At 48.2% G+C, this 25,058-nt stretch overlaps 1 protein-coding gene across 1 annotated transcript in view; it reads right to left on the bottom strand.

Annotated features, from left to right (window-relative positions):
- Positions 1-25,058, bottom strand: part of SAP25 (Sin3A associated protein 25) — a 204,002-nt gene that overhangs the window by 63,613 nt on the left and 115,331 nt on the right. Inside the window, 1 exon segment of the mRNA XM_078668316.1 lies at positions 21,637-21,802. Within this exon segment, the coding sequence (XP_078524442.1) occupies positions 21,637-21,802 (166 nt within the window).

Raw genomic sequence — 25,058 nt, forward strand, 5'->3', positions numbered from 1 at the left:
AAGAGGGGTCTGGCAGAGAGCCACTGACAGGAAGAGAGGTCTGGCATAGAGCCACTGACAGGAAGAAAGGTCTGGCATAGAGTCACTGACAGCGAGAGAAGGTCTGGCACAGAGCCACTGAGAGCAAGAGAGGTCTGGCACAGAGCCACTGACAGCGAGAGAGATCTCGCATAGAGCCACTGACAGCAAGAGAGGTCTGGCATTGAGCCACTGACAGGAAGAAAGGTCTGGCATAGAGTCACTGACAGCGAGAGAAGGTCTGGCACAGAGCCACTGAGAGCAAGAGAGGTCTGGCACAGAGCCACTGAGAGCAAGAGAGGACTGGCACAGAGCCACTGACAGCGAGAGAGATCTCGCATAGAGCCACTGACAGCAAGAGAGGTCTGGCATTGAGCCACTGACAGGGAGAGAGGTCTGACATAGAGCCACCGACAGCGAGAGAGGTCTGGCACAGAGCCACTGACAGCGAGAGAGGTCTGGCACAGAGCCACTGAGAGCAAGAGAGGTCTGGCATAGAGTCACTGAGAGCAACAGAGGTCTGGCATAGAGCCACTGACAGCGAGAGAGGTCTGGCATAGAGCCACCGACAGCAAGAGAAGTCTGGCACAGAGCCACTGACAGCAAGAGAGGGCTGGCATAGAGTCACTGACAGCGACAGAGGTCTGGCACAGAGCCACTGACAGCAAGAGAGGTCAGGCACAGAGCCACTGACAGCAAGAGAGGTCAGGCACAGAGCCACTGACAGCAAGAGAGATCTGACATAGAGCCACTGACAGCGAGAGAGGGCTGGCACAGAGCCACTGACAGCGAGAGAGGGCTGGCACAGAGTCACAGACAGCAAGAGAGGTCTGGCATAGAGCCACTGACAGCGAGAGAGGTTTGGCATAGAGCCACTGACAGCGAGAGCGGTCTGGCATAGAGCCACTGACAGCGAGAGAGGGCTGGCACAGAGCCACTGACAGCGAGAGAGGGCTGGCACAGAGCCACTGACAGCGATAGAGGTCTGGCATAGAGCCACTGACAGCGAGAGAGGTCTGGCATAGAGCCACCGACAGCAAGAGAAGTCTGGCACAGAGCCACTGACAGCAAGAGAGGTCTGGCATAGAGTCACTGACAGCGAGAGAGGTCTGGCATAGAGCCACTGACAGAGAGAGAGGTCTGGCATAGAGCCACTGACAGCGAGAGAGGTCTGGCATAGAGTCACTGACAGCGAGAGAGGTCTGGCACAGAGCCACTGACAGCGAGAGAGGTCTGACATAGAGCCACTGACAGCGAGAGAGGTCTGGCATAGAGCCACTGACAGCGAGAGAGGTCTGACATAGAGCCACTGACAGCGAGAGAGGTCTGGCATAGAGCCACTGACAGTGAGAGAGGTCTGGCATAGAGTCACTGACAGCGAGAGAGGTCTGGCACAGAGCCACTGACAGCGAGAGAGGTCTGGCATAGAGTCACTGACAGCGAGAGAGGTCTGGCATAGAGCCACTGACAGCGAGAGAGGTCTGGCATAGAGCCACTGACAGCGAGAGAGGGCTGGCACAGAGCCACTGACAGCAAGAGAGATCTGACAGAGGCACTGACAGCGAGAGAGGACTGGCACAGAGACACTGACAGCGAGAGAGGTCTGACACAGAGCCACTGACAGCAAGAGAGATCTGACAGAGGCACTGACAGCGAGAGAGGGCTGGCAGAGAGTCACTGACTGCAAGAGAGGTCTGGCATAGAGTCACCTACGGCACGGGAGGTCTGGCGGAGAGCCAATGACAGCGAGAGAGGTCTGGCAGAGAGCCACTGACAGCAATAGAGGGCTGGCATAGAGTCACTGACAGCGAGAGAGGACTGGCAGAGAGCCAGTGACAGAGAGAGAGGTCTGGCACAGAGCCACTGAGTGCAAGAGAGCGGTCACCCACTGACTATGCAAGTAACAAATATAAAAACACAATGTAATGGCAGCCTGCGTACAAACTGCATGACAAGTGCATGGTACAAAGCAGGACAACTTGTAACTCCACATGCATCCCACTACAACACATAATAAGCAGTGCCTGTGCTTGCGTGCATTAGTATATCAAAGCTTGCCCTGGTGACCCTCTCAAGCGTTCTTTAGAGGCAAAGGCAGTACTATAGGGAAGGCAAAGGAGCCTTTCAATATAGTCCTGCTACTGGCTCTCTGTGAAATGAGGCTCAAGTGGCACAGGAGCATTCATTGTAGTCACAAGCTCAGGAATATAATAAAGGCTTTATTGTCATTCCCTTTGTCAGGAGACCGGTCTATCGGATAGTGGCCCGTCAGGTGAGTGGGTGCCCTGAGCGCTGCCCTGAGTGTGAAGTTTCTTTGCACACTGCCAGCAGAGAGGCTGGCAGTGTGTACAGAAGCGTCACCCTGGTGGAGAATGCACTAGACGAGGACATCAATGAGAAGGCTACGTTTGCTGGGACTCCTTGAATTTCATGGTCTTTGGAGATGGTGGCAGCCATCTTGGTTAATCTTTGGAGAAGGTGGTGGCCATCTTGGTTAGTCTTTGGTGATGGTGGCGGCCATCTTGGTTACCTGGGTATAACTTTCCTACTGTTTTATGGCGTCATTGCTGGGCAACCAAACTACAAAGGTGAAGCCACAAGAACATGCAGATTCATACTTAGTTTTAAAAGAACTACTTCCTCGAGAGCCTGCTGAAGGACAATGTGTGTGTATCCTGGACATCGAGTTCCCTTGGAAGACAACAAACTTTAACTTGGAAAGTCTTATTTTTATTATTAATTCAAAGACTTTAGGATTAATTACATTTTCAAACTTTAAAAGTGTTACTGATTTTGATGTATATATATATATATTCACTGAAAAAACCATAGGTTATAGACCATATATAGTTAGGAATTAGCATTTAAAAAACCTTATTTTACTCACACAAAACCATTGAAATTCCATATATAGTTAGTTGCACTAACTATATATCGCGCACCCGCAATCCACTGCTGATCATGTCACATATTACATCATTCATGACATGGTCAGTGACATCACTGATGACATCACTGATGACATCTCAAATGACATCACTGATGAGATCACTGATGACGTCATCCAGTGACTGTGTGTTTCTGTAAAGTTTAAATATGTTTTACATATTGAAGAATGAGTAGATGTATAAGTGTCTGGACGAAGGATTTAGTAGGTGCATGACTGAATGTATGAGTGAGTGATTAAATGTGTCTCACTGAGTGCATGGGTTAGTGACTAAACTGTCTTAATTTGTGCATCATTATGTCTGTTGTTCTGTAAACTGCTGCATGTGTTGATCAGTAGCTATATGATTAACTATATGGGTTATTGATTGATTGTCCAAGTATTTGTATGGGAGACTGAGTGTGTGTGTGGCTGGCTGGGAGGTGTGTGACTCTGTGCAGATCAATGTGTACTTGTATCAATGATTGTATAAGAAAGTAAGTATGTGTTAGTATATGTTTGAAAATGTAAGGTGCTCTATGTTTAACTGTATAGACAAGAAAATGGAAGTGTGATTGATTCTTTACAGGACTGACTAGGTGTGTGAGTAACTCCATGGATGAGTGGCAGAGTGTGAGTGTCTGTATAGGTGTATGAGTGCACATGATAGTGTTGTAAAGATGAGTGATTGTATGTATGAATGATTGTATGGGTGAATGAGTGAATGTGTGTGTAGACGTAGGAATCAGTGAGTACGTATGTAGTAACTAGTATTGGTGTGTCAATGGTTTCAAAAATTATACTCTGTATTTAACACTGGGTGAAACAGAGGTTATATTAAAATGTGAGGAGATGCATTGTATTGTCACATGAATGATATCATCAGTGATGTGGTCATTGATGTCAAATGAGATGTCATCAGTGATGTCATCAGTGATGTCATTTGAGATGTCATCAGTGATGTCATCAGTGATGTCACTGACCATGTCATGAATGATGTAATATGTGACATGATCAGCAGTGGATTGCGGGTGCGCGATATATAGTTAGTGCAACTAACTATATATGGTATTTTAATGGTTTTGTGTGAGTAAAATAAGGTTTTTTAAATGCTAATTCCTAACTATATATGGTCTATAACCTATGGTTTTTTCAGTGAATTTTCAAGGTTTTGTAAATGCTAATTCCTAACTATATATGGTCTATAACCTATGGTTTTTTCAGTGAATTTCAATGGTTTTTTAATAGCAAATATCATAAGCTGTCGAATGTCAAGTACGTGGTAAGTGAAAACATTTTCGTGTTTATGCACACTGATCTGCTTTGAATGGTGCCCCCCCCCCCTCATTTCTATTAGGAGTACTCTCTCTTTGCAGATAGTGAAAGGTAGTTAACGCAGGCCTTTGCCCCCGTTGTAATCCGTCGTGCCTGCTTCTCTCTCCATTTGATTGATTGTTATCCAAGTATTTACTGTTTTAGAATTAGTTCTCTTTGGTTCATTCTCTATTTACAAACAAACACAGAGTCGCAATACTCTGTTTAGTCTTTGCAGATAACGAAAAATCGTGTAAAAAAAAAGAAAAGGAATCGAGCAAAATCAGTAGGCCACTAATGGGATCTCTTTTTGACCTCGCTAAAATAGAAACATTAGGAACAACCCCTCATGACAAATACAAAACTAGTGAGATGAACTGAACTCCACACAATGATGGCTGCAAAACAGCTCGGCTCCGCCACCCACCCCGCCCAAAATAACGATAAAGAGCGGCTGCCATGATTGGTTGCGGAATGGCCACAACGGAGCTACGAAATGGTGCTGCTCTCATGCTAACCCCAGCTTCGGTCTGAAACATCCAGAAACACTGTAGACTACCAATTCGATCAGTTCCGGTAGCGCCCCAATGTAACCCGGTAGAGAAGAACTAGCCCTCCCCTCTTTGACTGATGGTTCTTGTTGCCTGTCCCTTCTGTTGTCATTTAACAGAACTATTTAGCCTGCTGAAAGGGGTTGTGTTTCGACCGCTGGTTGGTGGAGACATTTTGACTATATTCTGGACCTGCGTTGTCGCGTAATGCGTCATATGACGCGCCGGCGCATCCGGAAGTCATCCGGGGCGCGCAGCGCGTAACGTAAGCATAACAAGTCATGTGACTTGTTAATAAAACTTTTCATTGGTTCATTTTACTTTTCTTATTCTAATGATGAAAGCCTTGGTCATATCACCTAAAAATTACGCTTTTAATTACTTCCGAACATTATTTTCTCTTAAATATATGTTATAATGTTCCAGGCTAATGTACTTTCCCGGAAATTTTACAACTGTCCTGCAAGTAAAATATATTCTTTTTTCGAGAAAAAGAGCTTTTCTTCGTCCCATGACGGAGCCGTTGAGCAAAAGAGGGTCGACCTGCTGTCTTAGTCGCCGATACGCCTGAATATGAGATTCTTATCGATCACTTTATGTTGCAGGAATAGAAAACACAACAGCCCTTGACCATTTATCTTTACTGCGTTCCTTCGTATTATACCTTTTACCCTTCATGTAATTGGTCTGCTTTATTTCACTTGCCTTTTAATGATTCTAAAACAGTGACTATTATTAAAAACTTTACCAATGTATACACTACTACCATGTTTTCTTTTAAAAACCTTTATTGTGAAAATTTCATTATACAAATACGAGCCTATAACCACGTGGGCCTGCCACGGAGCAAACTGTAATCGTATATGATGAATAGACATTTACACTGTAGAGGAACGTAACGGGCGGGCCATTAGGTTGCAAAAACTAAGGTATCTAACAGTTACGGAATCGGTGGACGTACATTTTATAATTAAAATACGACAGGGCCAGTTACAATACAATTATCTAGATATACATTTGCGGGAAAGTACCATGGGTGACGTTAATTCGAATTTTCAACAGTACAGTAATCAATAACACATCAGAACTTAATATCAATAGGGATGTCGAAATATTCAATCAATTCTCGTCCCCGCCCGCCATGTGCTTCAAAACTGCATACGTATCTCGTGATTTCAAGGTTCTGCAACCAGTACACAACAAGGAGTTACGAGTCCCATTTATTCCGGCGCCATTTTGGGCGAGGACGGGCAGGTCCAGGATATAGTCAAAATGTCTCTACCAACCATCGACTATGATGATGTTCATATGCTGTATTTATTAGAGTAACACTCATCTGTCCACATGAAATTAATTTGCCACAATCTAAACATGTCATTTTAATCTTTCCAAAGTTCTTCTAAATATTTGGGACCGTTTCCCTTGCCTCTGAAGCTCTCAGTGCCACTTCTTTGATGAATGTACTAGCAGGTCAGGGGTTCTCCTCCAAATCTCTCTTTTATGCAGCACTATAATTAATTGGTGCCACCTCTCCATATGACGATGCATGGTATAGTTACCACAACTATATTTTTTTTCGGTTCCTCTGGAGAGTTCATCGTGGCAGATGAAGCGTGTAACATACCGGGCATTTACCTTTTTTTGCATGTACAGGAAAGGAAAAAAAAATCGAGCGTCCGAGTTCTAAGATGTCCCAGGGCCATTTTAGTGGACCAGGCCCAAATCCAAAGAACAGCCATCTCACAGGCTAATGGGGCGACCCACGCCGACTTTCAGCATTGTAGAATGACCACACCAGTACAGCAACTTGCTAGACATCACCTCGGTGCCATCCGGATCTCGGCGCCCCACTGCAGATGAAGTGCCTCTCAACTATGAAACCACCACGGTGACATCCGGATCTTGGCGCGTTGTGCTGCCTTCGGCCTATTCGCACATCGGTCCGCTACTGACGCCATCTCACAGGCTAATGGGGCGACCCACGCCGAGTTTCAGCATTGTAGGATGACCACACCAGTACAGCAACTTGCTAGACATCACCTCGGTGCCATCCGAATCTTGGCATCTCAACGCCTAGTGGTATCTTCCATACAAAAAATATTGTTACGCTGCCTTTGGCCCCATTCGCACATCAGTCCGCAACTTAGACATCACCTCGGTGCCATCCGGATCTTGGCATCTCAGCGCCTTGTGGTGTCTTCTACTCCGAAAATATAGTAGAAAATATTGTTGCGCTGCCTTTGGCCCCATTCACACATCAGTCCGCTACTGACACCATCTCACAGGCCAACAGGGCGCCCCACGCCGACTTTTACCATTGTACGATGGCCACACCAGTGCCACAACTTGCTAGACACCACCTCGGTGCCATCCGGATCTTGGCATCTCAGCGCCTTGTGGTGTCTTCAAATCAGAAAATATTGTTGCGCTGCCTTTGGCCCCATTCGCACATCGGTCCGCTACTGACGCCATCTCACAGGTCAACGGGGCGCCCCACGCCGACTTTCAGCATTGTAGGATGGCCACACCAGTGCGGCAACTTACTAGACACCACCTCGGTGCCATCCGGATCTTGGCGCGTTGTGCTGCCTTCGGCCTATTCGCACATCGGTCCGCTACTGACGCAAACTCACAGGCCAACGGGGCGCCCCACGCCGACTTTCAGCATTGTAGGATGGCCACACCAGTGCGGCAACTTACTAGACACCACCTCGGTGCCATCCGGATCTTGGCGCGTTGTGCTGCCTTCGGCCTATTCGCACATCGGTCCGCTACTGACGCAAACTCACAGGCCAACGGGGCGCCCCACGCCGACTTTCAGCATTGTTGGATGGCCACACCAGTGCGGCAACTTACTAGACACCACCTCGGTGCCATCCGGATCTTGGCGCGTTGTGCTGCCTTCGGCCTATTCGCACATCGGTCCGCTACTGACGCAAACTCACAGGCCAACGGGGCGCCCCACGCCGACTTTCAGCATTGTTGGATAGCCACACCAGTGCGGCAACTTACTAGACACCACCTCGGTGCCATCCGGATCTTGGCGCGTTGTGCTGCCTTCGGCCTATTCGCACATCGGTCCGCTACTGACGCCATCTCACAGGCTAATGGGGCGACCCACGCCGAGTTTCAGCATTTTAGGATGACCACACCAACTTGCTAGACATCACCTCAGTGCCATCCGAATCTTGGCATCTCAACGCCTAGTGGTATCTTCCATACAAAAAATATTGTTACGCTGCCTTTGGCCCCATTCGCACATCAGTCCGCAACTTAGACATCACCTCGGTGCCATCCGGATCTTGGCATCTCAGCGCCTTGTGGTGTCAGTCAGAAAATATTGTTGCGCTGCCTTTGGCCCCATTCGCACATCGGTCCGCTACTGACGCCATCTCACAGGCCAACGGGGCGCCCCACGCCGACTTTCAACATTGTAGGATGGCCACAGAAGTGCGACAACTTACTAGACACCACCTCGGTGCCATCCGGATCTTGGCGCGTTGTGCTGCCTTCGGCCTATTCGCACATCGGTCCGCTACTGACGCAAACTCACAGGCCAACGGGGCGCCCCACGCCGACTTTCAGCATTGTAGGATGGCCACACCAGTGCTGCAACTTGCTGGACACCACCTCGGTGCCATCCGGATCTTGGCGCGTTGTATTGCCTTCGGCCTATTCGCACATCGGTCCGCTACTGACGCCGCCTCACGTGCCAACGTATTTTCTCCGCATTTTATACCCTATGCCGCATAACAGGTCATGTGACTTGTTTATAAAACTTTTCATTGGTTCATTTTACTTTTGGTTTCCTAATGATGGAAGGCTTGATCATGTGACCTAAAAACAACACTTTTCATAGGATGAAAACTTTTTTTTTTTCCCAAACGATGAAAGCCCCACCTTGTTTCTGGATGTTTCAGACTGAAGCTGGCGTCAGCATGGGAGCACCACCATCTCGTGGCTCCGTCGTGGTCATTCCGCGAGCAATCATGGCAGCCGCTCCCCACCAGAAGCCTGCAGGAGTCGGAGCCCCCAAAACTTTTGATGAATTCTCAAGGCGGAGGGGACGCTTTCGAGAATGGGGTCCAAGACCTAGCAGACAAGCGTCCGATTTCCAAGGTGTCCCAGGGCCATTTCAATGGACCAGGCCCAAAAAGGAAACAGCCTGCCGCCATTTTGAGAGTCCTGTGACAGCCGCCTATCGCTGCACCGCAAGAGTGGGCGCAACTCAGCTGAATTGCGGCTTTTGACACAGTGGACCAAAAACGGACGGAATGGCAACTGAAACGGTAAAGGGGCGCCCCACTACAACAGATGACACTCCACCTGGAGAGGCCCGTTCACGCCGCCTCCCCCGGGGCGCTCCACGCCGTTATTCGGAGCAGCATTGTAGGATACCAAAACCAGTGCGGCAACTTACTGGACATCACCTTGGTGCCATCGTTCTGCTGCCTTGGAACTATTCGCGCAACAGTTTGCTACTGATGACCCACCCCACGCGACGCCCCATGCCGTTATTTGCTGGGTGGCAACTTACTAGACATCACTTTCGTGTCATTTAGATTTCGGCGCGTTCTGCTGCCTTGGAACTATTCGCACAACAGTTTGCTACTGATGACCCACCCCCCGCGACGCCCCACGCCGGAAATCTGGACGTTGTGCTGCGTTGGGACTATTCGCACAGCCGACCGCTACTTCGTTGTTTTTCCCTAAAAATGTTTATATGTTATTACTATTTTTGTTTTCTTGTATATATTTATAAATTATTAAAGTTTTATAATCTTACTACTTTGTCGGAGTGCTATATATTTTTAATGTGACACATAATTGTAAAAACTTTGATGTACAAACAGTCATCCCTGGAATCTTCCGCTTCAGGCTCGGTCCCCTCCCCAATCACAATACAGGATGGTTTTCAGATAATAGCAACGCTTCTGCTGTGACGGATCTCATCGAGTGTGGGCCTTGATCTACTATAACTCCTTTGAAGAGGGGTGATTCTTTACAGCTGTGGCCATAAACTACATCTGCAGGGCTAGCTGATACCCTAGGACCAGCCTGGACAATCGGACACAGAGGAAAAGGAGTGTCAGAGGGTGCGGTAGTGAATAGGGCGAAAGGGAGGTGTCGGGCGGGCACAGGGTGTGATTCTCAGGGAACAGCAGCGCAGATGGGGGAGGTTTATTACCCATGCATAAGACAGAGAGCGGGGGTGACCACTGCCTGGGGGAGATGCTTGCGAGGGTGGGGAGCCATGCTAAGGATCGACAGCGTGCACAGAGTGGGTCTGGTCAAGGCATCTAAAATGGCTGCCGTGCACGACAAAAGTGTGGCATTTGAAAAAAGACAAGATGGCGCAGACAATGTTTTTCAACACTTCCTGATTTCCTTCGAATCGAACGTTAACAGACGTTGGGGCATATTACCAAAGTTAAGCGATATTTATCCCTAACGATGCTTAGCAACGATTTTTTTACCGTCAGAAATTATCGCAGATAAACCTTGCTATTATCAAGGTTTATCGGAAATACGATAAAAAACGACCGCAATGCATTAATATCGCTGAAAACTCAGCGATATTCATGCATTACCGAGCTAATGCTCTTAGCCATGTTATCCACCTCCCATTGGATAACATGGCTAAGAACTGCTCAGGGCAGGTGGTAGCTTTTGGAGATATTCGCCCTTATCTCGAATATTTCCAAAAGTTGATAATAGGAGATAGCGATGTTAGCGACTGTTTCCAGTCGCTAACATCTTGGCATGCCCACTTTGCATGTCATTAGTGATAAATATCACTCACATGCAAAGTGGGGCCCAAGATGGTCGCTATCTTCTACTAGCCGTCGCTAACTGGTGTTAGCAACAGCTAGGTAATACACATATAATTTTATCTCCGCGAAGCGGAGCGCTGTTACAGATATATATCTTGTTTCTGAACGTTAATTTCTCAAAATGCACTGAAGCACATATATTGAGACCTAGCAAAGGCACATCGGGCTACCAGTCCCTACAATTTTGCCAAGTTTCGTGCAAATCCATTCAGCTGTTCGATCCTACCGAGAGACAAGATGGCGGCCGCTACGGACTGTTTGGAATGTTTACAGACACCGGAGAGCCAATCAGCTTCGCTTCGCAAAGCTCCGTAACGCGAAAAGTACGCGAAGCGGTGCGCTGTTACAGATATATACCTTTTTTTGAACGTTAATTTCTCAAAATCCACTGGAGCACATATATTGAGATCTAGCAAAGGCACATCGGGCTACCAGTCCCTACAATTTTGCCAAGTTTCGTGCAAATCCATTCAGCTGTTCGATTATTATTATTTTTATTTTTTTTTGCCCCGCGGGGCCCTTTTAAAACCTCCACATCAAACCTAGGGGGTGAGCGACAATGTACTATGCCCCCTTATGGTCATTTGCCCCTTCGCTTTGGCCTCCTCTTGTCTCTCGATCCTACCGAGAGACAAGATGGCGGCCGCTACGGACTGTTTGGAATGTTGACAGACGCCGGAGAACCAATCAGCTTCGCTTCACAAAGCTCCGTTGCGCGAAAAGTACGCGTAGCGGAGCGCTGCCCAGTCCGCTGTTACAGATATATATCTTTTTTTGAACATTAATTTCTCAAAATCCACTGAAGCACATATATTGAGACCTACAAAAGGCACATCGGGCTACCAGTCCCTAATATTTTGCCAAGTTTCGTGCAAATCCATTCAGCCGTTCGATTATTATTATTATTATTTTTTTTTGCCCCGCGGGGCCCTTTTAAAACCTCCACATCAAACCTAGGGGGTCAGCGAGGATCTACTATGCCCCCTTATAGTTATTTCCCCCTTTGTTTTGACCTCCTCTTGTCTCTCGATCCTACCGAGAGACAAGATGGCGGCCGCTACGGACTGTTTGGAATGTTGACAGACGCCGGAGAACCAATCAGCTTCGCTTCACAAAGCTCCGTTGCGCGACAAGTACGCGTCCTGGGCCGCTGCCCAGTCCGCTGTTACAGATATATATCTTTTTTTAAACGTTAATTTCTCAAAATCCACTGGAGCACATATATTGAGACCTACAAAAGGCACATCGGGCTACCAGTCCCTACAATTTTGCCAAGTTTCGTGCAAATCCATTCAGCCGTTCGGGCTAAAAGTGAGGCCAACCGCCCTATGGAAATTAACATGGGAAAAACGCGTTTTGGGACCCCCCTTTTTTCTCGGCCCCCCCTTGACGAACCCCCCCAAAATTTTCAGGGGCTGCTCAGAAACAAAATGTGCCATTTTCCTGAAAATTTCAGCCAATTCCGTCCACAAACGCCAAAGTTATTAGACATAGAATTTTCAAAAAACCCATAGAGAAAAAATCCTAACTATATATACCTACTGGCGACCGCCAGTAGGTAATATGTGTATGTATGTATTTATTAAGTAAAACGTGTGATTAGAATAGGAATCTCAAAGTGAGGAATGTGAATTATTTTCCAGCTGCACAAAGGACAAGCCAGAAGCTAAGCCAGACGTTATCAAAGGCACATATTTACGAAGCCTGAGGCTAATAAAGAAGGAAGTTGATCACTTTAGTTGTCATTGTTATCTCATTATATTTCAGTTACAGGAAGGTCAGTTCCGGCCAAGGATGCAGCGACCCGGATACACAGATATAACTTAAAGGAACTTCCTTCGCTGTTAGTGCTACGGACATGTCGTCTATCCTGGGTCTCTTGCCTGAATCGTACGTCAGCACTGTTGCGTTTCGCGAACATGTAAAGAGATGAACCATGTTGTCAATTTGCCAATGTCTGAAATACCAATGACACTAAAAGGCCATGGTATGACCCATTATACATGTGGAGGAAGTGGTTGGGATTCCCTGAATTGCGCATGTAGCTTCAGCATAATAACATCTGAATGCTCTTTGCAATCCATTTTGTGAGCTTTGGTTCCGAAGGAAAGGCCACGCGGCTCTCTTCGACGTCCTGCTCGAAAAGAACTGGAACAAGTACTCGGCACCGATCGAAATGACAATACCGACGCCCCCGAAGGCCTTTTGGCCTTTTAGAAAAGTTTCCGAACTGGAGTAAAGAAAGTACATCCGAACCCAATGGCGGAAAAAAACAATCTGAGGATGGAGAGGATGCCCATGCGCACTGTAGTCCAGGGGAGGAGCCACCTATCTCGTGATACTTCGAAGACTCTTCCAGGACAACAATGTGCAATCATCCGGACCGAACTCTAGGCGGCGATCTATGCACAGATATGAATTCAGCAGCCACATGCCTCGAACATGTTATTTACCCTTTAAGCATCCATTCAAGGCATGTAGTACTGCAGATTCACATGCTGTGCATGCTCCTGCCATCTAGTGTAGGACATGTGCAAGTTGTTTATCTTCCAAGAAGTCTTTCGATCACAAGGTAGCGACTCCACCTATTGCTGGTAATGCGCATGAGCATCGGCTCCATTCTTAGATTGCTTTTTTTCCGGACGAAGGGTAAGGATGTAGATAGAGCACAATATTCAGAAAAAGATGACCATGTAAAGGAAGTTTAAAGAAAAATATCTAACATCAAAAGGTTTATGGAAGGAGGGTGGGCGTGTGAATCTACAGCTCTGCAGGCCACAAACAGTTCCCTAGAGGGTAATATTTTCCATCTGTGGGAAGTGGCCCTGCAGATAAGTTTCTGACCCCCTGCAGGGGACACCCCGAGCTCCCTGCGGTCAGAATCAATGCTGTTCCGCAGGAAAGTATTCACATCTGCAGCAGGATGGCAAGTGATTTAGCATATCAAAGCCAGGGGCTTTAAAGTCCCTGCCGCCTTTAATATGCGACCCTGGCTATCCCCAGACCTGGAAGATGCCACAACAAATTAGCTATACGAGTAGGCGTGTTGCGTCACCAGGATAGTCACACCCCTAAGGTGGGCTACCTCATGTACTCCACGAAGGATACTCCTCCCATCTAGTGTTGGGTCTGGAGAGTGCGCATGGGCATGGAGTCAATTGTTTTCCCGCAGAAGGTAAGAATGGAGTTAGTAAGAGTAGAATGGAGAGGTCCATGTGTATGTATATAAAGTAAGAGAAAACTGCAACAGTTATAGGGACCAGGGGAGGTGGGTGGGCGCATGTGAATCTACAGCTCTACATGCCAAGAATAGATTCTTACTGGGCAGTAACATTAGCCGTTTGAGGCATGTGAGCTGTAGATCACAGGCTTTGCATCGACTATACATCAGTATTCTCCCAAAGCGGTGGATTTTGTGATGTATGGCCCACCTCCGAATGGCTTGTGCAAGGGTTGACAGCTGGACAGAGGGTGTCCTCCCTGTTTCTGTATGTAATACATGGCTGACATCTTGTCGGTGCATGTCAGGACAGCTTTGCCCACAGGGTGAGTCTAGGAGGCTTTGATGTCTAGACATAATGCTAGCAGTTCTAGATGATTTATATGAAGTTGCTTTTATTTTTGACTCCACAAACCTTTAATAGTGTGAGTCTGGAGATGAGCTCCCCAACCAGTGAGCAATGCGTCTGCTGTTAGCATTGTCTGTGGAACTGGGTCGATAAAGGGCCGCCCTTTGGATATGTTTTGTGAATTCCACCACTGCAGAGAGCAATGGGTGCGGCCGTCCACCAACACTAGATCTGACAATTAACCCTGAGACTGATTCCACTGGCGGGCTAAACATTCCTGAAGGGGACGCATTTGAAGACTTGCATGATCATGATGCAAGACGCCATCATTCCTAGCTGCATAAATACTCGAGCTGGTAATGAGCGATCGGGCTGAAACTGGGAAATAAGAGCCTGAGTATTGCAGATTCTGGCTCCATTGGGACAGGCTAGAGCTTTTTGCGTATTGAGAATGGCTCCTAGGTTATGTTTGCGTGTTGGGGGAATGGAGATGGGACTTCAACACATTTACTCTGGATTCGAGATCGTGCAGTAATTGTACTGTTATTTGAGTGTACTGGAGACACTTTGGGTAAGAACTGGTTTTGATGAGCCAATCGTTCAAGTATGGGAAGACGTGAATATGTTGTCTTTGCAAGTAAGCAGCAACTACTGCCAGGCATTTGGTGAATACTCTAGGAGCAGCGGTGACTCAGAATAGAAGTACTTTGAACTGGTAGAGTTGTCCCGCTACCACACCTGAGATATTTGCGATGAGCGGGATGTATTGGAATATGGAAGTATGCATCCTTTAAGTCTAAAGTGGACATAAAGTCGCCTTGCTGTAGGAGTGGGAGCACTTGTAGAAGTGTCACCCTATGAAAGTGTTCTGAGTGAATGTATTGATTTAACTCCCTGAGGTCCAGTATAGGCCTGACAGAGCCGTCCTTTTTGGGTATTGGAAGTATAGGGAGTACACGCTGGATACTTGATATTGTAGAGGTACAGGTTCTATGGCTCTCATTTGCAGAAGAGAGTGAACCTCCTGTCTGAGGAGGTGTAGATGCTCTGGTGACATTTTGTGTGAACGTGGAGGAATGTTTGGGGGATTGTTGGCAAGCTCCAGACAATAACCAGATTGGATAATTCCTAGGACCCATGTGTCTGTAATTATTGTATGCCTGATGGGAAGGAATTGAGATAGACGTCCCCCGGCAGGTGTGGCATGATCGGGGATGAGGAGGCAAGTCACTGTTTATTTATTGAGGGTGCGGGGTGTGGATCCTTAACCTCTTTCCTTGCCATTATTGCCTCTGATTCCGCTTCAAAAGTAACCTCTTGAAGAGGGTGACTGACTGATGCGTCTCTATGATGTTGAGGTGTTGTCGGTAGATATGCTTTTGGAGTCTCCGGTGTAGAAGGAGCGACTAAAAGAACCCTTATTGGATGGGGACTGCAGGGCTCCCATAAATTTTGCAACGTCTGTGTCCTTCTTCATCTTCTCTAAGGAAGTGTCTATCACAGGACCAAAGAGATGCTCTTTATCAAAAGGTAGATTTAAGCTAGAAGCCTGGACTTTGGGTTTAAACCCTGAAACTCTATGCCAGGCGTGCCTACGAAGCAAGACACTGGTGTTGATTAAACGAGCTGCAGTGTCAGCCGCATCTAAAGCGTATGTAATGCACGTGTTTGAGATTAGTTTCCCTTCTTGAATCAGGTCATGTGCTTTAGCTTTGTGTTCGTCCGGTAAAAATTGGAGTAATTGCTCCAATTCATCATAGTGCGCTCTGTGGTATCTAGCTAAGAGAGCCTGCGTATTGGCAATACACCAGTGATTGGCTGCTTGAGAAGCCACTCTTTTCCCAGAGGCATCCCCCGAGGTTTGTGAGTTTGCCCGTTTATGGGCATTAGAAACCACTAGGAAATCTAATGGTAATCAACCTCTGATGTAAACTGGATCTGATGGTGCAGATTTATACTTTTTATCTACCCTTGGTGTAAGAATTCTTGCACGAACGGGATCTTTAAAGATGTCGTCCGCATGTTTTAGCATACCCTTGAGCATAGGCCGTGTGTGAGTGGATCTTTGGGACGAGATTAGTGTTTCAAAGTGAAAATCTTCCTCAAGTGACTTTTTATGACGCTGAACTCCGTGATATTCAGCAGCCCTATTTATTAACTCTGTGTACCCTACATTGTCATCAGGTGCAGAGGGTTTTGTAGGGTCTAAGTCTGGATCATTATCAGTGTTAAGATCTGTATTAGAATCGTCCCATGGATCAGGACTATTGTCGTCTACCGCATCCCCATCCTCGTCATCCTGGTTGTCAGGCGATTGTGGTGGTGAATTTGGGGGTGTGATTAACAAATTTGGTTTGGGTGGGGAAGAAGGTGATAGAGGAGGAGGCGAGGGGTTAGTCCCAACACGTTTCCTCTTAAGAGGGATATAGTAAGTGTCCTCTGTTTCTGGTTTGCGTTTTAATGGCAATTTTGCATGAATATGTTCAGTTTTGGGATTGATAGCCAGTATCTTTTGTTTTGGGTCCGCGTTTGAATGCGTTACATCCAAACGATGCTCCTTTGACGGAGTTAGAGTGTTTTTTTATTTTGGAGCCTGTGTTTTCAACGTCGAAGTGCTCGAATCCGAAGTTAATTTTGGTTTCGGTATCGGAGGGATTGTCACCAAAATGTGCTTTGGTTTCGGTGTCGATGGTTTCGGCTCGGTACCCGAATGGGACCAACTCTGCCCCGAGTTGGAAGGCCTTAATGTCTGTTTGGGAGAGGTGTGGCGCCGCAGCCAGGGCGACTGACGCTGGAATCTGGGGACCACGGTTCGATCCCCGGCTCCGGCGGCAGGTTAGCCCAGCACCATGTGACTCTGGGCAATAGCTTGCTTAATCTTCCTGACGGCCCCCAGCGCCTAGAGACCCTTAAGGGTGATTGTGCGCTTTACAAATGTGGACTTTACTTTACTTTGTTTTAGTGCCAGGCCCGATAGCGGGGCTTTGGAAACCTGTTCTTGGTGTCGACCTTGGCCTGAAGGCAGAGGCAGGACCAGAGACTTTTTCTTACGCACAGATAGAGTCTTAGGCAGTGTAGTATTTCTACTCCCGGTACGCTGACCCTGCAGAATGTCTTTATCCATGTCTGACTCGGCTTCAGACAGGGAAATGTGCTTGTCCTCTTCCTCAGCTCCTTGAGCCTGGTCGGCGTCTTGTTCGGAATCTTTTCCAAAGAAGTGTGGAATGGAGCTGCTATGTTGATACTGCATTTTGTGACATCAAGCATCGTAAGGACATACATGCGTTGCATTCTTGCTTGTCGTGCTCCGGGGAGAGACACAAGTTGCACACATCATGTGAGTCAGTGTGCGAGTACTTGGCGTGGCAACGAAGGCAGAATTTAAATGGAGTCCGTTCCATCGACTGCAAGCTTGCCCGACGCAGCTAGGACTAAAGGCCTTTCACAAAGTTTCTGATCAGAAGAGATTTTTTCCGTACAATACGATACACGGAGAATGACAATACCGTCAAGGGTAAGTGAATTGCACATGAGGGTAACCTGAGAAACGGTGTTGAACCAGAGCACCGTAATACACGTCTGAACCCGATGGCGGAAAAAAAACAATCTAACAATGGAATTAATGCCCATGCGCACTGTCACTGAAAGGAGGAGTCACCGACCTCGTGACTAGAAAGACTTCTTCGAAGAAAAACAAAATGCTAATTTCCGGACCCAACACTAGATAGTAGGAGTATGCAAAGCAAGTGATCTACAGCTCACATGCCTCGAACATACATATTTTCATAAATACTTTGTGTGGTTCTTTTTCACCTAATCTATACTATAAGATTGCATTCTGGTAAAACAAGCTGCTATACTTTCCTTCTGGACTACGCCTGAAGGCTGCTCTCCACAGCAACCACTTAGAGAGCTTTCTAAGTTTGTCTAAGACCTCCTAAATCACCATAAGGGTTGCCTGGACTGGTGCAAGGTGCCCACTTACATTAGTGGACATCATATACCAGGCCAGCTCCTCACACTCCTGATATGAGATAGTATTGGCATTGTAAAGGTCAAGGTCAGTATTCCCACGGAAACGACATCATAGTCATCCCACGGGACGTTCTGAGGGGGTGGGTAAAAGGGCATGCCATATGGGTCATATTGAGACCTAGGACTGTCTCTTCCAAAACCAGAATGTGGGGATCCCTAAGGAGAATCGGGAGGCAGGTCTGCTGGTGGTAATGGCAAGGAAGGGGCAGAGAGGAAGGCAAAGGAGGTGGAAAAGCACGAGATAGAGATAGACAAGGCAAGGAAGTGCCCCCGTCATGGCACTGAAGTTTCTTAGGCACCGGCTCCGAAGGTGGATTCAGAGCTTCCTTAAAAGTGTATTTCCTCTCGGGAGGAACAGGATCCTTTGCCTTGAGAGGAGGCTGAGCTGGGATGCGTCTGGTCTCCGGATGGATGTGGATACACTGCTAAATGGAGTTTAGCTCCTCTTGGAGGCGCTGGAGGATGGGCTGGTCTTGATTCTCAGAAGCGGTGGAGGTAGCTGCCCTGGACACCAGTCGTTTTGGTGCTGAGGATGGCCACTGACCCGACAGCACCAAGCTGGATTTCGGCTCTGAATGTCTCAGCTCTGAAGCTAGCTTGGGGGCAGATTCAACACCAGCATCAAACGGTGTGGCTTTGACGAAGACTTTAATGCCAAGAGCTGGCATGGCGCTGGGTGCGAAGTATTAGTTTAGAGCTGGCCATGGCCTTGTGGCAGTGGCGGACTGGAGGCCTCTTAAAGGCATGCCACCTTGAAGCTCCCCGGGGGTGATGCTCGGCTTCTGAGCGGTGTCTAGGGGTGTAGGGCAGCAAGTCTGTACTTGCTGCGGCGGGGAACATCCATTACGACGCAGTTGTTACACCACGCTACCATTACAAAGCGGGCAATATAACGCATGTCGTTACCACAACTTGCGCTGGAGGGCGCTCTAGACTAAGGAATAGTAGATTTACTAATCCAACACCTTCCCTACTGTACGTAGGCTGGTGTTGGAATAGTAAATTTTACTATTCCTAAGTCCAGCACCCTACAGCGCAAGTCGTGATAACGACTTGCGTTGTAAAGCCCGAGTTGTAATGGTAGTGCGGTGTAACAACCGCGTTGTATTGACATACAACTGCTGCGGCAGTCGCCGCTGTGCTGTGCAGGCGGTAGTTCATCGGCTTCATCGTCGGAGCTCTCCTCCAACGAGAAGACCTGGGCCTCTGCCCCAAAAGTCTCTGGCTGCTGCTCGCTCATGATGTGTTGATCTTCACAAAGGTCTGGAGTCTTGTCGAGGCACGATGAACAGGAGAGCTCCTTATGGTCCAGGGACAGCCAGAGCTTACACATGTGATGGAGGTCTGTCCTCTGATATTTTGCTCAGGCTGTAACGAAATGGAGTCCTTTCCATTATGGGCACATTGCCAAACTTCGATGGATCGATGAAGCCTGGGAGGGGCTAGGTCCCATGCGGGGCATCAGAGGTTTTCGGTCACAGAGCTAAAAGAAAAGATGTGCGACACTTCAACTGAAGTGTATACACCACAACTTTTTGTACAGACGAGTCTGGAGAATCCGAAAGGCCCTGATAACACAACATGGCGTTGAACCGGAGCTCGGAGGAACCTAATGGAAGAGAAAAAAACAATCTAATAATGGAGGCGATGCCCATGTGCATTACCAGCAACACACTATACCTTGTGACTCGAAAGACTTCTTCAAAGAAAAACAACTTCCACAAATGGGAGCTCAAACTAGATGGCAGGAGAATGCACAGGATGTGTATCTACAGCTGCACATGCCACAAACATGGGGTTTTACTAATTGTGGTTTACAGAACAATAAACAACTGCTCACTTTTACAAAACACTCTTGTGGCTCATTTGAATACTTCAGAGCTCGTCTCACATCCGGCATGTGTATCTGCTGCAAGTCCTCCAAAGGGAACGGTGATCGATTTAGGATAAAACAATAAAATACTTTGTGTGTTAGAGTTTCATACACATGGGTGAATGCATGTCAGCATTTCAAAACTTGGGGGCTCATTAGGATGGCGTGCGGACCCGAGTACGCCCGCCATCCCTGCGGTGTTGGGACCGGCCGCCAGACATGCGGCGGTCCCGCACTGTGAATTAGGATGCGTCTGCCACCACGGCGGTCGCATTCTGTGGTTTAACATTGCGTTGGGTGCTGCTGACAGCAGCACCCTACGCGATGCTAAAATCGCATACCAGGCATCTTGCTGCACCACATGGCAGGCACCACACGGTGCCTGCCACTTGGTGCAGAGAAATGTAGGGGGGTACCAAAGGTACCCCCCCCCCCCAAGTGCACCCCATCTCCCCGAGACACAAGTCTGGGCCCAGAACAGGCCCCTACAAACAATCCCTGCCAGCCTTTCCATGGCAGCGCTGCCGCAATGGAAAAGCCTTTAAAACTCGGAATCCTAATATGGCTGGCAGTGCCTGCTAGGCACCGCCACATTATTAGAGCCCCTGCTCCGCCCGGCAGGCAATCGTGACGGTTGCCACCGGCAGAAAAGCGGCGGACGGACTTCCCGTCCGCCGCAATACCCTCCGCCATCACAATATGACAGGGGTAAATCTCATGACGATGGCATAACGATAACCGCCAGTTAGGGTGGGCCGATGGACTCTTTATTCTAGCCAGGTGGTGGGCAAACTATTCGAATTGTGTCCCAACATTGCTGCAGCATTCAGCATTTTTCTGTTCCTTAAGAATTGACTGAGCATCTCCCATTAGTTGTTTATAACGATCGTTAAGCCATCGTAATGAGCCCCAAAGTGTGCATAAACACTTGGATATGTAAGCATGCATGTGAGGGCATCTTATTAGGGAACGCATGATCGGAGGGGCTTACGCTTGGTTGTGCATACCCATAGCCTTCCGATCCAGATGTGCTTGTGCTAGCAGGTATCAGATGTGGGTGCCTGTGTGCAAATGCATTTCACATTTGGGTCAGCAAGTTCTGAAGGGTGCCAACTTTGAGTAAGAATGGGCATGAAGATTCCAGGTGTGAGTGACAGGTTTTAGATGCGGGTTCCCACGCACATAGAAGCGCCAGATGTGGATGCACATAGTCAGTGTGGTTTCAGGTTTGAGGGCTCTGCTCTCTTCATGGTCAGACCTCTGCCCTTCCTTAGAACAAATGTAAATCATGTCTTCTGAGTTTGTAGCTGTGCAGACACACTAGAGCAACTAGGGTCTTGAATAACTGTTCCAATGAGAGAATGGGCTTTAGGCAGCCTATCGTTGTTGATATGTGTATGCTTCTACATGACCAGGAGGGTTTCGGAGTTTGAGTGCACGCTCCCAGTAGTTTCAGATTAAAATGAATGTGTGCAGAGGTGAACGAGCAGTGAATTCAGTTCCTTGCTGGCCATACCTGGTTGTTTTCTGGTTCCATCTGTAGCCGGTTTTGCAGGGTCTCTGCAAGGCACACGGTCCTTGGCAGCATAGTTCCAGAGAGCAATGGCGGTGTAGTAGGATTGGAACGAAGGGTGCGAAAATGTACGGTTGGAGTGAGAGATGGTGAGATTAGATGGGGGAGGCTGGAAGAACAAAAAAAAAAGGTATGATTAAGCTTTTAGGTCACAATAAAGGCAAATACTGCAGCAATTAACTATGGGGCAGAAACATCTGGTGAAAAGGTGAAACAGAAGTAGCTCTCCGACTTAGAATACTTTAATTTAAAGAGTGACCTGTCATTACCTCAGAGTATAATTATATATTTATTAAAAATGCACCATAAACATATCTCCACTAGGCGCAGGGAGATCCGAAGAGAGCTTGGATTCGGCCTGGTGGGGGATGGGAAGAGAACAGGTGAATTTTATTTTTTGCAGACTGTAGGATGATGTTTGATTTACTGCAGGGATTCTAGAATGATCTTACAGAGCTAAGGGCCTGATGTACGAAGCATTTTTGCAGTTTCAATTGGCCCGATTAGTAGAATTGGGCTGTTTGCTACCCAATTCAGACTCAGCATTTGGAAGAGGTGCGTTTAGGGTGTCCCTTTCAAATACCAAATTGGAATGACATCTGAAGCAGACTGACTTGATGTGCCCTGTGTCCCTGCCAATCAGGCTCCCAGGGTCTGGGTTCTTTCCCTGTACCTTTGTATCCACCATTGGCACCTCCCTGGCCACAGGTAAGCCCCTTGTGACCAGGGAAGACCTCTGAGGGCTGCAGCACATATTGTGCTACCCTTAGAGGTCCTGCAGAGAAAGTGAAGAGTCGACATGGCACATATCCCTGTGTGCCATACCTGCAATCCACTGCCTGAGGCCTGGGTGCACTAGCCCTCGGGTGAGGGTACAGTTGCATGAGCTCTGTACCCCTGCAGTGACTAAGTCCATTCTTTAACATTGTAAGTGCAGTAAAGCCATAAAGAGTTTATGGTCTGGAAGTTGGTCATTATGAACTCCACAGCTTAAGTCCTTTCTAAGTGACAGGACTTTTCAAGTCTTTGAAGGAGGCTCTGTCTCCGCGAGCAAGCCTCTTGGCTGTGGGGTGCCGCAGGGCTCATCCTTGAGCCCCACGCTATTTAATGCGTACATGAGACCGCTGGCTGAGATCGTTCGTCCATATGGTATTAAGATCATTACATATGCGGACGATACTCAGCTAGTGGTCTCCCTTGCGCAAAAGAACTGCCACCAACCACAGACCAGTCTGACAACTTGCTTGGAACAGGTCAAGAGTTGGATGACAAAGTTGTGCCTCAAGCTTAATGGGGATAAAACCAAGCTTATGCTTCTTGGTCCATCAGCTCCCTCCACCATGGAGCTGTTATGGCCCGTTAGCTTGGGCGCACCCCCCACACCCAGAGACATTATAAAAAGTCTTGGGGTGTGGTTGGACAAATCCCTGACCTTCAAAACCCAAGCAACCAAGCTGTCTGCAACGTGCTTCGGTCTCATCAGGATGATGAAAAAAATCCTTCCGCTTCTACCTTTTGAAGCCAAGCAGGTAGTCATGCAGGGTCTAATCCAGTCCTGCCTTGATTTCAGTAACGCCCCGTATCTAGGGGCGCCTGAATACTGTCTGCAAAAACTTCAGCGGACTCAGAATTGTGCAGCACGCACATTGCTTGGTCTGCCACGCAGAATCTCGGTGAAGCCTGGGCTGAGAGCCCTGCACTGGCTCCCTGTCAGGGAGAGAATTGAGTTCAAGTCCATGTGCATCTCTCATCAAGCATACTGGAAATCTGGCCCAGCAATCAGTCACTCTCTGATTACCCCTTATCGGCCCAACAAACAACTTCGCTCCTCCCGCGCCTTTTTGGCGGCAGTTCCCCGGATCCGGAGATCCAGAGCTGGAGGTCGGTCATTTTCCTACAACGCAGCCAAGTTATGGAACTCACTCCCTCTCCATTTAAGATCTAATCCTAACTTGATGACCTTCCCCAAACAGCTCAACACTTTTCTCTTCAATAAATCAGGCTATCCCCTGGGCCGATCACACTGGAGGGTACTAACCTAGTTCTCTAGCGCCTGGACGCCTCAGGGCAGCAGTTGCGCTTAACAAAACCCCATTTAATTTAATTTCATTTCATTTCACAGCTCCATAATGGCTTTACTGAAATCTGGGAAGTTTGGTAGCAAACTTCTCAGCACATTAAACTCACACCGATGCCAGTGTGGGATTTGATGTACAACGCACTCAGAGCGCATCTTAGAGATGCCCCCTGAAAAACGACCAGCTGTGGTGTGGTTCCTGAATGGCTGCCTGCTATTTGCCACCACCAGAAAGGTGTCTGGACCCCTCGGTAGAGCTGCTCTTTGGGTCCAGAAACAAAGCCCATCCTGGGCAGAGGTGTCATGCCTCTTCCACCCCCGGGATGGGCTGGGTCACAAAAGGGAAAGCTTTAAAGGCCTGCCGCCTTAGGAAGCTGTCCCTGCCTTTTGCTTCCCCCAGCAACTAGCTCCCACTGGTTCTGGCCCCTCTTTGGGCAGGAGAATCGGAAGGAAATCCAAGCGAGGAAGAGAGGTGTGCCCACCTTGAACAACCCCACCCCTCATGTGGGGGAGGCGAGGTGAAGCACGCATCTCATTCCCCTCCATCTTGAACATGAGGGGACTCAGCCAATTAGGAAGAGGCTCATGTCCCCTCCCACTGGAAGGTGGCATAATAGGGGGTGTGCCCACCCCAAGGTGGGGACCCATTGGTTCCAACCTGCACACCATTTTTAAGCCCCTAAATCTGTTTTTTAGGGGCAACCCTGAACTGTGCCTCCTCAGATCCAAGGAAGAAAGAAGGGCCGAAGAGCTGTGCTGACCTAGGAAGGAGAGAAGGACACTAACTGCTTTGGTCCCAGCCCTACTGGTCTGTCCCTTCTATGACCTGCCTACAGCAAGAACCCCAGCGAGTCCAGCAGCCAGCAACCACCCGAGCCTGGAGGACCCGGCCTGTGACCTTCCCACAGACCCAGTCTCCCGTGAGCACAGGATTTACTCAACCCAAGACTCACCTTTAGAATCAGGATTATGGGGACTCTGTAATTCTGCACCATCATGCATCCGACGCCCACAGCCTGAGCTAGTGGCCCGCCACCCTCAGGAGGTCTACCCAGGGATCCTGACCTGGGATCCGATGATCCCTGACCTCCCACAAGACTCCAGACGAAGCCTACAGCCTCAGCCAGAAGGGTCCCCCTGACTATGACCGAAGCTAGTAAGAAAACCCAACGCCAGAAGACCCCCTGCAACCGACGCTCAAGGGCCTTGGGTGGCCCAGCCATCGGTGTCCAGGCATCCCTCAAGATCTCAACTTCTCCAGCAGGAGGTCGCCTGCAGGAAGTCTCGC

This window comes from Lissotriton helveticus, chromosome 12 (genome assembly GCF_964261635.1).
Source record: "Lissotriton helveticus chromosome 12, aLisHel1.1, whole genome shotgun sequence".
Lineage (NCBI taxonomy): Eukaryota > Metazoa > Chordata > Amphibia > Caudata > Salamandridae > Lissotriton > Lissotriton helveticus.